Source organism: Taudactylus pleione, unplaced genomic scaffold (genome assembly GCF_031769625.1).
Source record: "Taudactylus pleione unplaced genomic scaffold, aTauple2 ptg000117l, whole genome shotgun sequence".
Classification (NCBI taxonomy): domain Eukaryota; kingdom Metazoa; phylum Chordata; class Amphibia; order Anura; family Myobatrachidae; genus Taudactylus; species Taudactylus pleione.
The window spans coordinates 12,098,816-12,115,000 of record NW_028284519.1 but is presented as its reverse complement, the minus strand read 5'-3'; the positions used below and the strand labels follow the sequence as shown (position 1 = coordinate 12,115,000).

At 42.4% G+C, this 16,185-nt stretch overlaps 1 protein-coding gene across 4 annotated transcripts in view; it reads left to right on the top strand.

Moving 5' to 3' along the window:
* CYLD (CYLD lysine 63 deubiquitinase) overlaps nucleotides 1–16,185 on the top strand; it is an 88,583-nt gene that overhangs the window by 24,205 nt on the left and 48,193 nt on the right. For all 4 annotated transcript variants that reach the window (XM_088471869.1, XM_088471870.1, XM_088471867.1 and 1 more), the window contains 4 exons: nucleotides 9,822–10,035; nucleotides 10,691–10,774; nucleotides 10,942–11,569; nucleotides 13,704–14,006. In XM_088471869.1, coding sequence (XP_088327995.1) covers nucleotides 11,063–11,569; nucleotides 13,704–14,006 — 810 coding nt within the window. In that variant the 5' untranslated portion in view covers nucleotides 9,822–10,035; nucleotides 10,691–10,774; nucleotides 10,942–11,062. The remainder of the gene's footprint in view (nucleotides 1–9,821; nucleotides 10,036–10,690; nucleotides 10,775–10,941; nucleotides 11,570–13,703; nucleotides 14,007–16,185) is intronic.

Here is a 16,185-nt window from a genome sequence, read left to right as displayed (position 1 = left end):
TAAAGAGCATCCTATTATTTATTTAAGTAGGATATACATGTAAAAAATAATACCACTGTTAACAAAGAAGCATTGGCAATTATGTGGGCATTAAAAACACTGGAGCAAAAATTTGGATTGATTACAGATCATTCTCCGTTAAGGTGGGTGGCTGAGAATAAAGAGACCAGTGGGAGAATACCTAGATGGTTTTTGGCATTGCAAAATGTTAAGTTTTCAGTAGAGCATAGGCCGGGAAGCCAACTGGCCAACGCAGATTTTTTGTCCCATAATGGTTGCTTAGGGGCTACAGGTGCTCCGCCCCACAGGTTGAAACAGGAGGGAGGATGTGCTACAGAAACACCGGAAAGGTTGTCAAGGGGAGATATATATATATATATATATATATATATGCCCCAGGTTTTTTTTTTTTTTTTTTTTATAGCATTTGTCTAGTAGACAGAAGCTGATTAGCAGACTTCATTGCCAGATCACCTGTGAGAGACTAATAAAGGGTGTGTTAGCCTCTGTAGTCAGTCTTCACTAAATGGGGAACAGGTCTTTTAAGAGTCACTGTGTTTACTGAATGTAAGTGCTATGCTAAAGACTTCTGTTTTGTGAGATGGACGTTAAGCCCCTCCACTCTGAGGGGGTGATTTCAATTGTTTATGGGTGGCTAAACTAATGGGCGCGATGTAAAAAGTGCTTATTGGGTGCTCAAAAGCAAGAGGTTAGGCACATTTTTGCCTGCCACCTCGGAAGGTTGCGAGCAGAAATGTGGACACGTGTCGGCATTCGTGTTCAATGGGTGAAACAATTGAATTGCTCCTTTGGGCGCCCATTACTTAGAGCCCCCACCAAAAAAAATAATTGAATTTCCATGTGAGAGAGGGAGTAATTTTGTTTAGTTACAGTCGTACAGGCCAGGATTTACTTTTGTTTTGTTTATTTTAGAGTGCTTCTAATTAAACTGGGTCATTCCATGTCAAGTGAACCAAGTTTAAAGATCATCTCCACCTGCACATCTCCAATTTTCATAACATTTTACATAAAGGTTGGCATATACAGTATCTCACCCTGACTTTGTTTTAAAAAAAATATATAGTTCACCATCTGTTGCATGATAAGTGCAACCTTTACCCCAGGAGATCTAGCCTTAGTGAGATGCCAGGTCCTGTGCTACTCTGTTAGCATTGGGCTTCTTTTCTTGACAAAAATGCATCTATGACTATAACGCACCAGCAGACTGTGCTGATTAATTTGATATGCAGCACTTCTATCTCTGTGTGCACCTGAGTCTGTATATGAAGCTCAATGGAACTTGGAATGAAAAAAGCTGCTGCCCCTACATTGTAGCACTTCGTATGCAGATTTGGAGACTCAGCCGCACACAGATATACAAGTGTCACACATCAAATTACATTCCCCTCTTCTAATGGTGGGTACACACTACACGATATGCTCCCTGAGCGATATCGTGTAGTGTTGTCCCCGGCAGGCTGTGCTCAATGTCGTTCATGACATTGAGCACAGCCGCTGAACGATATCATTAATGATATCGTTCAGCGCCGGGCTCTCTCCCCCATTCCCTGACATGCAGCAACCTGACGAGATCGTCAGGTTGGCCTGCATGTCAGCCCGATGAACGATAATGACGAACGACCCGCAGGAACGCGCGTCGTCGTTATCGTTCATCTTTCTGGGGTTAAAAATGGACGATAAAGTGGACGACTGAACGATAACGATATCGTTATCGTTCAGTCGTCCACTTTATCGCCCAGTGTGTACGCACCTTAACTCTTATTTCAATAATATTGTGGTCAGATCACAACTGTAAATGATCCTGCTACACACACATATAGCTACAGTGGCTTTTTAAGGATGGTAACAGACGGCAGCGCACAAAGATTACCAGTTGGAAAGGGAGATCTTTCAGAAGAGCTGAATCACTGCCATGGTTACATGTTGAAGTGGAGGGTAATGCTCCTGTTGTTTTTATCAAGCTTCTTTTTTAATTTACTTGTTAATGCTGTTCTGATGTTCTTTATGAACAGAGCTGCAATAGGACACATCTCACAATATAATGGCAGGGGATCTATTCAGTAAATCATGTGGTGTTTGTGCCCACTGTCAGTTTTCCATTTATGATTTACCATGCTCAAAGGTCTTTCTTTGCTTTTAGTTTGAGTTCAAACTGTGTTCACTGTTTTCTAAAGATATCTGTCTATCTATCTATGTGCAAAGAGGTTAAAAAGACATACGCCTGATAGTGTAGTTATATTCGTAAATGGCTTTACAGTTGGTGCTCAACTGAAAATGTGCGGGCTCATATGGGCCCATGAGAAGAGAGATTAATATGGTATAGTATTTTTCACTCAAAAGGTGTGAATATAGGTATAAGGACTGCGTACCAGATAATGATAAATGATGGCCTATAATAATATATTCCTGGACACATATTCCATAAGCATAAACCAGATAGACAGGTGGCGGCGGGCTTCAAATGAAAAAGAGATGATCCCCCATTAGTACTTTTTAAAAGGTGTTATTATGGATACAACAACAAAAGTGAGCTGGTGAATACAGGAAAAGTAATTAAAGTAATGAAGTAACCACATCCTTGCAGGTAACAAAGTCCACACTTAGGAGAGGCTGGGTAAGTGGTCCCAATGCATTTTGTCCTTCAAGATCAGGTCAAGTGGGGCCATCTCCTGGGGTAAATGGTAGCCCTTCTCTTGCAGCAGATGATTAATAGCACTCCAGTCCAGTGCCTTGGTACAAGTAACTAGTTTTATTTTGCAGCACAAGATAAACACAACATAAAAATATGTTTACATAAGTCTCTATCTCTAAGGGTGGGAGGACCTAATGTCCAATTTACATAAAACAGCATTTAAATACTGCCCTTGCATAATGCCATAGCAGTGTCTCTCAATGGATCTGTAAGCCTGCTCCCCAGGCTCAGAGATTGTCCAGAGAATCTGACATTCCTTTTTTCAGCCTGATACAGGTGGTCTGGTAATCAAGGCTGTTCATTAAGTGGATAATTACCACACAGAAGTTATGAACCTGGGACATACTGACTTCCCATCATCAACTTCCCCAGTCTTTTTGTTGCGCTCTCTCTCTTCACACATATGTGAGTGTGTGTATGTACATATATTATATTGTGCTACAGTAAAGGGGCCTATCCATTACACGAATTTGTGAACGATCCGACCAAAATCAGGAGGTTTTGGTCGGATTGTACAGAAAGTCATCTAATGGCTAGCCGGCAAAGACCAGCGATGCGCATGCACGCTGGGTCTTTGCCGACTTCGACTATCTATGGAACATGCTGGTCAACCTGACGACGATCGTCAGGTTCCACATGTTACCAGATAGGAGGTTGGGATCCTGCACTGAATGACGTTCAGTGAACGCCATTCAGTGCGGACACCGCACCCGGCGACCTGAAGGACTGAACGCTAGTCGTTCAGTTTTTCAGGTCACGTAATGGATAGTCCCCTTAACTCTTCTGTAGAATCAGACCAGACAGGCTAGCCTATGCTCTCCATGCACATCAATGAGCCTTGGGCGCCAATGACCCTAGTATATGCTAAAGTAGTCCCTCTTGTTCTTGACATTGAAGGGGTTAAGTAGAGATTACATTATGTTGTTGGAAAGATTTGAGAACACATGAAAGCTGGCCACACATCTAAAGATTATCTGTCCAACCAGCCAACTAGTTGATTGGTTGGAATGAAAATCTGGTAAGGTATGAAAGCAAATGACAATCAGCAATTTGCTCCCAAACGCCGGAAAATGGACAAATACTGTTGTTTGAACAAATTGTTTAGATCAAACATTTAACAAACTTGTCTGACGACCATTTTCATCTGTTTTCTGGCATTTAGGAGCAAATTACTGATCATCATTAACTCCCATACGTTACCAGATTTTCATTCCAACCAATCAACTAGTTGACTGGTTGGACAGATAATCTTTATATGTGTTCGGCCAGCTTTAGAATATTGTTAAAAGTGAGTTAAGTGGGCAGTTTAGTCTGCGTTTGTCAATTACTGTTTTATTTTTACAAGCCCTAATAGACCAATTGCAGGCTATTCTTTCACATGAAATTAATCTTGTAGCTTAAGATAGTGGTTTTGCAGGTTGAATAACTTTTAAAGCTTCAGTGTTAAATTAGGCACACATTTGAAAGATTTTACTCACAACCCGACAGTGATACAACGATCAAACTACTGAATTTTTATTCCAATCTGCACAATTATTTATCATAAAATTTGTCCAAAGTTGGCATTTTGAATGAGCTATTGGGCAGAAATGTGCACAATCTCGATTCATGGTTTTGGATAAATGTGCAGCAGGCCATATCTGACTGTTTTTTAAACAATACTCTGTCCTGGCTTCTGCGTACACACTCTGAGATCATTGGACCCTGCAGCTGAGAATAATCCCGATTATTGCGTGGTGTGTATACCTAGCTTTAGAGTGCCTCAACTCCTTATACAATATATTATCAGCAGTGTTTGCTTGTTTTGCTAACAGAAGGAAATCCATACATTAAAATGTGTGCTTGGCTCTAAATATATTTTTTCATTACTAGTTTTCAGTGAATGTTATTAGCTTTTGTAAAAATCCTCATTTTATCTTAACAGAATTGTATTTCTTCTACTGATACATTATGCATTGAACTGTGGATAATCTCTAATCATATTTGCATGTACTTTCTTTTAACTTTCTAATGTCCCTATTGCTATTACTATTTCAAGACCTCAATAACAACAGTGAAAATAGTGGGCTATTGAAAGTGACTGTGATCAGCCCTTTTAATTCTCCACTAAAGGCATTTTTATGTATTAGCATTGGTGTTAGGATTCTGTACAGCCGCTGCTGTTATCACTTCTAGAAACCCACGTCTCTTGTTAAATGGCAGCATTGGAAAAATGAAGCAACTTCCCCCAATAGGTGTGTAATTCATGAAATCATCCAAGTATTGCTCTGCATGTGTTGGCTAAGTCATTATTTCTAAACACAGCCAATAGAAAGACTAGGTTGACACTCCGCTGTGGAGAACTCTTCAGGTATAATTTCCCTATACTGCGTCTGCATGTTCTGCTTGTAGATGGAGAGTGAATGCAATTATTTATCTTGCTGCTGACATTGTAAAGTCAGGCTCAGCATTGATTCTTTGTTATGTTAAATGATCAATAAGGCATTAGAAATGAGTACAACTAAAGTAGTAAATGAAATTTTGTCTCCATGATTATGGGTTTGAAAATGCAGTCCTCTTGCAACTATCAGTAGAATAAATGCAAAGGATAATGCTAACACTGCTGGGTATGTCAGTGGTAACTACCTACAGGACATGTGGAGGGTGGGAATGTGAGAGAGGATCAGATGGATCCACCTGTCACTGCCGAACTCACCTATGTATACATGCTATCGTTCCTAGTATATGTGCCGCAGTGTTCTCATACTTTCAACCCCCCCCAGCTCCCGTGGCTCATTACTCATTTTTACACATTCACACAGTTTCTCCATCTGATTATGGCCTCCTGTGTGATCGTTTCATGTGTGCTTGGACACAGCCGTGTACAGTGACACGCCCGCGTCTCCTTAGCTGGAACCTCCCAGGTACGCCCACAATAAATTAAAGACCCTAGGTCTCAATCTCTACTGTTTCTGTGGGTGGTAACAATCAGGATGCATTAGCAGACTTAAAACATCGGCCGTTCGCGTGCAACATCGCCACTCAGGTCACGTCTGAATCTGGCCCTTTGTGTTGTGAAATTGCATATTTATATAGTGCCATGCACTGTTGTTTTTCAAAATTTGTTTAAAAAAATAGTTTTAGCGCCCATACTCTCATGATTATCATTTATATATTTACATTTTTTCAACCTTGGTTAAGGTCTAACAACCATAAGTCACTACTGTATATACTCAGAGTACTATTGTACATATCATGGGGAGTCATGCAATTCTTTCCATTTAATGCTTGTGTATAATTACAGAATAATTTAGATCAGGGCTTGACAAATTTTTCTAAAATCTAGGAGCCAGGCCACCGCCCCCCAAAAAAATTACAGGCGTGAGCAAGGAGCACAGCTCTGTGTGTTATGCAACTGTTATACACACTATACTAGTCCACAAAATGGTCACAGTTGAATGGATACAGTAAAATGGAGGCCCTCTCACTGCTCTGCACAGCTCCCCTGCTCCATCCTCCAGTAATAACGTACCATATTTCACATAAAACAATGGTGCCAGAAAGTACAACAAAACCCCCCTCCCCTTATGGTGACACCACTATCCCTCTGAAGCCGCTCCGCAATGCCTGGCCCCGCATACTACCGGCGAGCTCTGTGCAGCCGGAGATTGGAGACAGTAGACAGCCGGGGACGTACAGGAGGATCAGCGTAGACTGGGACAGACAGCAGGGATCAGAGCAGGCCAGGATGGAGAGGAGTCGTCAGCGCAGGCCGGGACGGACACAGGCACAGCAGTCACCTCAGCGACACTCAGCACATGTACTCCTGTGCATGATATGAGCACCGCAATACTATAGGCACAAATCTCCGCCAAAGCTGATGAGGATCTGCTTCCTCCCTCACTGCAAAATCTCGTAGCCAGGCAGCAAAATCTGGTAGCCATGGCGACCTGGCCCCTGGGAATTGTCGAGCCTTGATTTAGGTAGCTTAACCCACTTTAGTAACAGTGTTTCATATAACCATTTCTACATCCCTTCTTATAGGTATGCAGTAAGGAAGCCGACGGCCGAAATGCCAACCGCCGGCTTCCCGACTGTGCAATCCCGACAGGGGACTAATGATAGCCGTCGAAATCCCGATGCCTATCATTATCCCTACGCCTGGAGCCCGATGCCCAGCATACCGAACGAAGGTAAGCCGGTGTTCGGCCGCGGGGGGGGAGGGTTAGGCTAGGGGAAGGGGGGTTAGGGTTAGGCACCCCCCCGGGAAGGTTAGGATTAGGCTGCGGGGACGGGACGGGAGGTTTGGTTTAGGCACTTACGAGGGGGGTGAGGGTTAGGCACTAGGGGGGGGAGGTTAGGGTTAGGCACCTCTAAGGGAGGGTTACGGTTAGGGGGGGGAGGGTATAAAACTCTGTTGTGTCTCCCATTTTCCAGTCTCACCCATTGAAAGTTAGTATACCTATCCTGTACTGCATTTAGCTACTCCATTGTGCAATGTCCTTTTAATCCTAGGACTTCCATAAAACACTCATTCACCGTCCAGACATACTGCTGGTATGTCCTGCAATAGAAAATATTAACTTCATGATTCTATTGTGATTGGCTACGACCATCTCGGACAGCTCCAATCTACTTCTTGTGCAGCAAAGGGGTTAAAACAAAGCCATAAGCTATTTTAATCATGCTGCATGTAGCATGGGTGGGTTATGCTTCACTTCACAAGCTGACCGTGAGATAGTAATTATAGCCCTGCATAATAACCATCCTTTTCTAGTGAGAAAAGAACCACTTTCCATTGTGACAGTGCTGACAGCAGACGCTGCAAGGAGAGATGGTTTGGTGGGTTATTGAGGAGATAGGGCTCACAAATTCTGTCTTTTGAGCCCACACTTTCCCATGTCATCACTGCTGGATACAGAACGGCTATTCCGTCTGCAATCTCTTCCATCAGGGGACTGCAAATTATAGCAAATGATAATGGATCAATGTATTTTTTTTACAGTATTACAAATGTTTTAGGCACCGTTTTCTGGCATATAGAGTGTACATTCGAATTTCTAGTAACATGGATATAAAGGGGTTAGTGTAGAGTTAGGAGCAATGCAAAAATAAAAAGAGAGCAAATTTTCACCTTGACAAAACCATGTAGCACAGCAGGGGGACAGCCTTACAATGAGTGAAGGATACTGCCTTTGAACCTCTATACCCCCGCCTATACCTTCTGATATCCTGCCTATAAACCTCTAAGGATGACGCTATTTTGCGTACGCAGTTATACAGTAAATAAAGACTCCAGACCTAGAACCTGTGGTTCCAAAGCACAAAGTATTATTCAAGCAAAAGTACAGTCAGTTACACGCTAGTTATAAGTACAATTTAGCACAAAGGAATTATACAGACCCAAGTACAGTTATACATACGCAGCACTCTGGACCAGATGTAGGCATCAGCAAGAAACCCCTCGTCAATCAGCATTCAGCACGAAGACTAGAAACACAGGGTCAGAGCACACATATTTATATCCCCCCAGAGATAGACAACACAATAGAGAAGTTTGTTGCTAATACCATTGGTCCTAAAGGAGAGGGCATATGTTACAAGGCATCTAACAGGTTGGTTCAAATAGACACAGCCCAGCCTCCAACAACTGGTGGTCTCTGGTTTCCCGCCTCATGCAAATCCTAACAGTTGGTCATATAATGTACATTTTGTTGCTTGAAGTCTCTGCGGTCCATAAGTTGAGAATGCATGTTGCGATCTCTGCATCGATGTTACTGGAATACTGTTGAGAGAGTACGCATCAGTACAATACCAAACATGGCTTATTTATCACGTATAAAACCTTAGTTACAAAATAATCTTTATTTCATAATAATTATAGTAAATGTGCATACTTGAATCTTATACCTTTAAAGCTTATGGAACCTTGTATGTGGATATGTAATGTGTGAGTATGTGGGGTTTGATGTAAAGACGCTAGTTAACTTGGGGCAGATGCGTGTGCATGAAGCTAATATTCAGCGTTTTCATACAAGATCTAATGCATTCGCTAATATGCGACTAGTTAACTGCGCAATTGTGCGTATTAATGTGTGTATGAGAAATGGTGTAAGATGCAATCGCATGATGCTAATAGTAATATCGCCACATGTACTAAAGTGTGAGTTTATCTAAAATGGCGCTTGGGCGGCCATTCGCAAAATGGCGTCTTGCGATTTCATTTGCAAGATGGCGTCTTGCGGCCAGTAACAAGATGGCGTCGCTGCGATTCAATTTTAAACTGATCTTGTCTCAGCCAATAATCCAGCTTCGACAGAGTATTCAAATTTACAGTTGGGAAAGGTGGTGTCCTGGCGCAATTATATGTCAGTGTAAAAACAAAACTGCCCCACCCCCGCAGAGAAGAGACTGCTGCTGCTGCTCAGCGGCAGCAGTCTCCCTGGTTCCACTGCAACCTAGCACACAGCAGCATGTACTGGGCTGCTGACAGCTGCTTGTCAGGGATTTCTTTTCAGGAACTCTGCAGGCTCTGAAATAAAATCCCCGATAAAGATTTGTTTTTGGGAAGGCGCTGGCATTAATACATAGGATCCATAAATTTATCACAGATCCTATGCGTATTCGCCCGAAGAAAGATTTCTTTTGGCAAATAAAACAGGATCTAATTGAATTGTCCGTAGGCAACTCAAGCGTTAAAATACCGTTTTCTTTGCTCGAAAAATTATTAGGTCTAATTGAATTCTCCCCTAGATGTATTTAAAAGTTGCTTTTTTTTTTTTCTCTTTACTTTGCTCTTAACTCATTTCCAAAGTTACCAATCCCAGTTCATAATCAGCCCATTGGGTTTGAACCTGGGTCCTCTGCACGAATACTAATACTATAACCAGGACTGTTGCTTGGCTCTCAAAAGACCCTGGGACCATCAATTAAACTTGATTTTATAGTGATGTAAGAGTCAGTGTATAAATATATCAATTAAAATTCTCACAAATCAAATCCTTTTAAACATTAACCAGGGCATTACGCTAGAGACTGCCCAAGTCCCAGAACTTAGCACTGTCGCTAGCTATGACTTTTCAAATTGTGGTAATGTTTTCATACATTTTTTTTTTCTTCTCCGTGACAGATCCAGAACCATCCTTGATTTGCACTGAAAACAGACTTGCACTGCGCTCTGACTTTCAAGATCATTTCGGTTTCTTTAGCAGTGTGTTATGGGTATTTGGAATCTGGGGATAATCCAATAACAAACTACAATTTTGACATCATCCCCGAGCCATTGCTGAGACTCGACTGATTATATATATAAGCGATTTCATCATGATGGATTCATACTAGAGGTATGTACAGTATACTTATGGAGACGTCAGGCAAAACAAAATAACATCTAGCGCACCCCCCCCAAGACTTTTTTTTTTTTTTTAACTCAAATAATTTTTATTATAGAAATAAGTTTTTACAGTGTAGATCATATGAGACTGTAAGCACAGATACAATGCAATATGTATTAAGGGGGGGGGGGGGGGGGAGAATGAAACCAAACCAAACACAAAACCGTACACACACCTACTAAAACATAAATAAGATAGCAGAATAGCATTTAATTGCTCAAATTGAAGGAATCCTTAAGGACAAATTAGCCCTGAATAAGAAAGAGTATGAATAATGAAGTAACAAGAGAAATCGCATAAGGGAATTGAGTAGGGGATACATTAACCGGAACCTTTGTTGATGCCACCCGCCCAAGACTTTTAGAAATTGACCTTGGTGGTTTGGAGACAGACTGTCTCCCCTTCATTACCCGGTAATGAATGTAAAGCAGGAAAGTAATGTTCTCTCTCTTCTAGATTTGAAGTGAGTTAGAGTTCCAGTTTGTTGTGTATCAAGAGCCTTACATAGCAAGCGTTCCCTTTTGCTGATATCTCCGGCTCTGGTCACTTATGTGTCTATTAACCCTTACCTGCTTATTGGTTATAATAAAGCTGTCTTTTGTAGCACATTGCAAAGCGAGGAACCATTCTGTCTGAGCAAGAAAAGCCACAGAGAACAGCTGCAGCTTCACGTTCAATGGATAAAATGGTAAAATGTCAACATTCAAATATACCCATTAAGAAATGTTCTTTACCCATAACTATAAATTATACATAATTGTTTGTCAGTGACAAATACGTATGCATTTGGTTAAAAACTATTCTGTTTATGATCAGCAACCTACAGCTATGTTACTCTAGTAATGTTCCCCTTAGGCTGGCGTTTCATTCATCTTCTTGCATCATCGGCTTGGCAGTGTCATAGAACTGGATATATAAAATCCTCTAAGCTAAGGACTTTTTGAACTCCCCCAAGTTGAATCCTGCCTTATACACAATGAGTTCAAATCTCTGGGGGCAAGAGAAAAGCAGCTCCGCCTACTGGGAAGAGCGAATCTTTTACTTGCTGTTACAAGAGTGCAGCTTGGGTGACAAACAGACACAGAAACAGATCAAAGTTCCCAGGGGAAGCATTGGACAGTTTGTCCAGGAGCGGTCTGCAGTGGCACACAGCCGGAGCATCCCATCAAAGAGCAAAAAAGCCCAGATTGCACTTAAAATTTTGGAGCAGCCCTACACCCTGTTGCTAGTGGATGAGAAAGATGTTATTGAAATTTCAGAGAAGCTGGCGGAAGTGCTCCTGGCTATTACAAACTGTGAGGAGAGATGTAGCCTGTTCAAAAATAAAGGCAGGCTTTCTAAAGCCTTGCAGATTGAGACTGGCTCTGCAGTAAGGGTTTTCCTGAGGCCAGGAGATGGGCACTACCCAGGTGTTGTGCGGTACAGAGGACCATTGCTGCCAGAAAGGACTGTCACTGGCATCTGGTTTGGGGTGGAATTATTGGTAAGTTGTGCTTTTTTATTTTTTCTTGTTGCTTGTTATTTTTTTTAAGATTGTAATCTGAATTAATTCAATGTTTCTTAATGAGAAATGTATTATTAGTGTTGGTTTTTTGTTGTTGTTAAAGCCTTACATGTTCATGGCAGGCGTAGTAAAGTCTATATGACTGCTAATTTAATTTTACGTAATCATAAAAATTCTCATTATATTGTCCATACTGTGTGCCACCAACTTATGTCCACATATTGCTCCCTTAGGTGCGATTTGATTTGTTGTTTGGGCGCCACGTAAGTAATGGGCACCCGACGGCAGCTAATCAATTGTTTGCCGAATAGGCACCGGACGGCAGCTGTTCAATTGTTTGCCGAATGGGCACCCAACGGCAGCTATTCAATTGTTTGCCGAGTGGTGGCAAGCAGAGATCTGCGAAAAGTCTGCTGTTTTGGCGCCCAAACTATCATTTGGATTCCCTAGCCAGGACTTTTCACAGTTTTTGCAGCTTTATGCGGCTAAACCTGGATTTGAGCGTGACAAATGCAATAGGAATTGCAGTCGCACCAGACCAGCCAGACAACTGAATTGCTCCATCAGGCGCCCATTACTTATTGCCGCCCAAAAAGCAATTGAATTTCCTTCATAGTTATTGGAGTTGGTGGGGTTAGTGTGGCACAATCTATTGGCGATAGGCTGCGCTGTTAATCTAAAGGATTTATGCACCATCTGTAAGTGAACTATACTTTAACTACTAATAAGTGGCGAATTCGGGCTTGGAGCGGTCCGCGAAGGTGTGAATTGCCGTTGCAGGGGCATTAAAACGCCTGCAATGGACTGGCACCTCACACCCTTCGCGGACCGACCCGAGACCAAATTCGCTGAATTTTGCTCGGAGCCGCTAGGGGGCTGCGAGCAAAATGCAGCACATCCAGGCTGCCATAAAGTGCGCCCATGGCCACGACGACTAATGGGATTGACCCCTAAGCCTTGAAAAGTGATGAAGTGTCAAATGATAAAGTACAAACCATTCAGCTCCTAACTGTGCCATGTTACAGGCTGATTGGTTGGTGCCATGTTACAGGCTGATTGGTTGGTGCCATGATACAGGCTGATTGGTTGGTGCCATGTTACAGGCTGATTGATTGGTACTTTATCATTCTCCACTTGATCACTTTTCAATGCTTAGTACATCTCCACCTAAAAGTGAAACCTCACATTTGCTAATATCAAATTTTATTAAAGTATAAAATATTTAAACTATGTACAAACATGTAACAAAAATTATTTAGCATTTCTAGATTACATTTTTTAAATGAAATTCATCTGCTGCGTGCACCTATTTATATTTCCTTTGTACTACCTGACAATAATCAAGTATTCTGTGACTATCTCTAGAAACTTGCCAAACACGTAACAGAGAGGATTTTAGTGATAGGGTTATCAAGCTCTGTCTATAATGTTTTTATTCTATCTATGTGCATTCAGTTTGTACTGTAATGAATTTGCTTTCAGCACTTGGTTTGTATAAGGTCCCTCATGCATTACTCTGCCTCTGCACTGTAGCAGTGACTGCACACTGCATCTCTGCCAGCAGGAGCAGCTAACCTCCTTCCACAGATCGTGAGCACTGTGCCCACCCTTCTCTTTGAGCTTGTTATATTTATATTCTCTTTTTATTCGTGTATCACAATAAAAACATTACGTCTGTGGTATCTGTATCAGCAGCTCATAACAAAATGAATGAACTTTTCTACATATTTCAGCAACAAAGAGCTAAATCTTTTTATATGACCCTCCCCAGTGGTTTAGGTAAAATGCAGCAAGGACTTAGTAAGTAAGAACAGTGTAATCATTTCCCAAGGATACTAACCTGTTGAGTCATTAGATGAGTACCTCTGGAACAATGCTCTCTTGGTTAAAACCAACGCTCTCCCTGTATGCATATCGGGGAACTTGGCAAACCAGAAATGTGTCATGATGACCTAGGTGTTGAATGGCTTTCAGCTCTCCAAATGATACTGTACACACTCAGTGGTTCTATACTGAACAGAATGTGCTTTCAGTGTGGTAGGTAATATATACTGTATACTATTCGGGACAATAATTAAAAAAAAAAAAATATCTTCCTTTTCTCACCCACCAGGAAGAAGGCCGTGGACAGGGATTTACGGATGGCTCATACCAGGGAAAACAGTTATTTCGCTGTGATGATGAGTGTGGAGTGTTTGTTGCTCTAGACAAATTAGAACTGTGCGAGGAAGATGATGATGAGCTAGAGAGCGATTATGCGTCTCCTGTAGACCCTAGCCAGACAGAGATTCCTCCTCTGGAGATCAACTCTAGAGTGTCTTTGAAAATTGGAGAGGGTATGGAGTTTGGGACGGTTATATTCTGTGATGTCCTGCCTGGTAAAGAAAGCCTGGGATACTTTGTTGGAGTTGATATGGTAAGTGTCTTCTACATTTTTATTGGAATATTATCAGTTTATGTAGTCATGTAATTACATAAGATGAGTCAGTCAACATATAGCATCAGCCTGTCCCTTGAGCACCTCAAAGTCATAATGTTGCGCTCTTTGCATCACTATGTTGTGCAGCGGGAGCGAGGCCAGCAGCACCGTTAAGTGCAGCATTGACTGGAGCATCCTGAGGATGCTCCGATTGGCTCTACAGGCTGCAGGGTGCCTGTCTGGAGCGTAGGGGTGGTTAATAAGCGTTCCCCCCCCCCCCCCCCCCAAGCTGTTGTAGAACTACACATTTGGCTTTGCTAAAACTGTTGCAAGGCATGCTGGGATTTGTAGTTCAACAACAGCTGGATGGCCGCTTATTGCCCACCCCTGATCTAAAGAATGATCAGATGGTGCTGCAGCAGTAATCCTGGGTGCAGGGTGCCGTTCCAGGCTCTGTTCAGCGGCACTAGTCACACACCCCTAGTTATGGCCCTGTATAGCATTATGTTATAATTTGGATTAGAGTGGTAGGTTGTGCATAATGGACCTGATGCGAAGTTGAACATACACCTGCTTTTTCACTCCACATGCTCCGGGACCAAGTGTATGATATACGGCCAATGCACAGTCACATGCGTTACAGTCACATCTACACGTAGGACTGAAGGAGTGTAACTGGGCTGTGAGAGTTGGATGTAAGCATAAATACTCCTCCTGTTTATATGTGTATCATTAGCACCAAGCATAGGCTGGTGCACACTGATGATGACTAGTAGCAAAGCAAGCATACAGATAGGGAACAGGTGCACCGCAAGATGCATACAACACTGCATAAAGTGAATAAACACATTTTTTATCGCGCACGCAGTCGGTTGCACATACATCTGTTTTCTGTCCTACCTGTCAGGCCCAATATGTGCAGCTTTTGTCTGTCATTTCCTGGAATTGGAATAAGGATATTGAGGGGGCATAATATTAAGCCTAAATGGGCAAAGATGCTGTAAGATGACTTGACATGGGTTCATTTGACAAAACTGCCTGAACAACAAGACATGGCAACTGGAATATTGCCAAATGACCAGCACGTCTCACATGCACCACAGACCTCCCCAATGTGGTTACCTCTAGTGCTGCTGATATTCTTCAGAAAGAGATTCACTACATATAAATGCACTACACACAGGGCCAGCGCCAGGCAGCGCTGCCAGCGCCGTCCTCTGTTGCCGCCCCTTCCCTCCTCCACTCCCTCTCCACCGTGCTTAAATATGTCCTATACCGCTGGGCGGGTGGTGAGCGTTTCTTGCGCCCTCCGGAAACAGTAGCGCTCCGGGCGATGGCCCGGCTTGCCCGTGCCTTGAGCCGCTACTGACTACACATAAGTCAAAAATACAAAGTCGTTATCATACTATGGGTATTTCTAAATAATGATGGTGTAAGGACTGAACTAATTGTGTTTTGATTTCTATTATATTAATTGTGTTAGGCATGTCGTCCATCTTTATGACTCTTGTTCCTTTTTTTTTTTATGATCTTGCATTAGATATTCCAGCTGTATTTCTAGGTCTTTATGTATTAGTTTTGTCTCCGTTTAAGAATGATGAAAGTTCAAGTAAAAATTTAGGGGTCTATTTACTAAGCCTTGGATGGAGATAAAGTGTACGGACATAAGGTACCAGCAGGGGCAGATTGGGAACTAAAAGTTTCCCTGGAAAAATTTCTGGAAGTGGCCTCATGTGGGCGGTGCCAAATCAACTGTAGGTGGAACCAACGGCAAACTAGGCGGGGTTAGTACTCATTATGGGCAGGATGCATGACGCTTCTTAATTAGCAAGCAATGCATTCTGCTACTCTATGCATGCATGCCAGCGTTAACTACGCTGGTATGCATGAAGAGAAATGCAAAGGACAGCTCTCTCGGTTGCGAACTGTCCTTTGCGAGCAAGAGACTTCGGGGTCTATGATCCACAAGTCCCTCTGGCATGCGCCGCAGGAGGAGCTGTGCTTAGATCCCTCCCACTGGGGCATTGTGATTAGAAACCCATAGGCTTGCTCACGCGTCCAAACCCCAGAATGTAATATATATATAATTTCTACATCAGGGTCCATAGGGTATCCACAGGATACCTTGGGGTATAGGTGATGAAGTCAGGCATCGGGCACCATAGAGTTAAGTTTT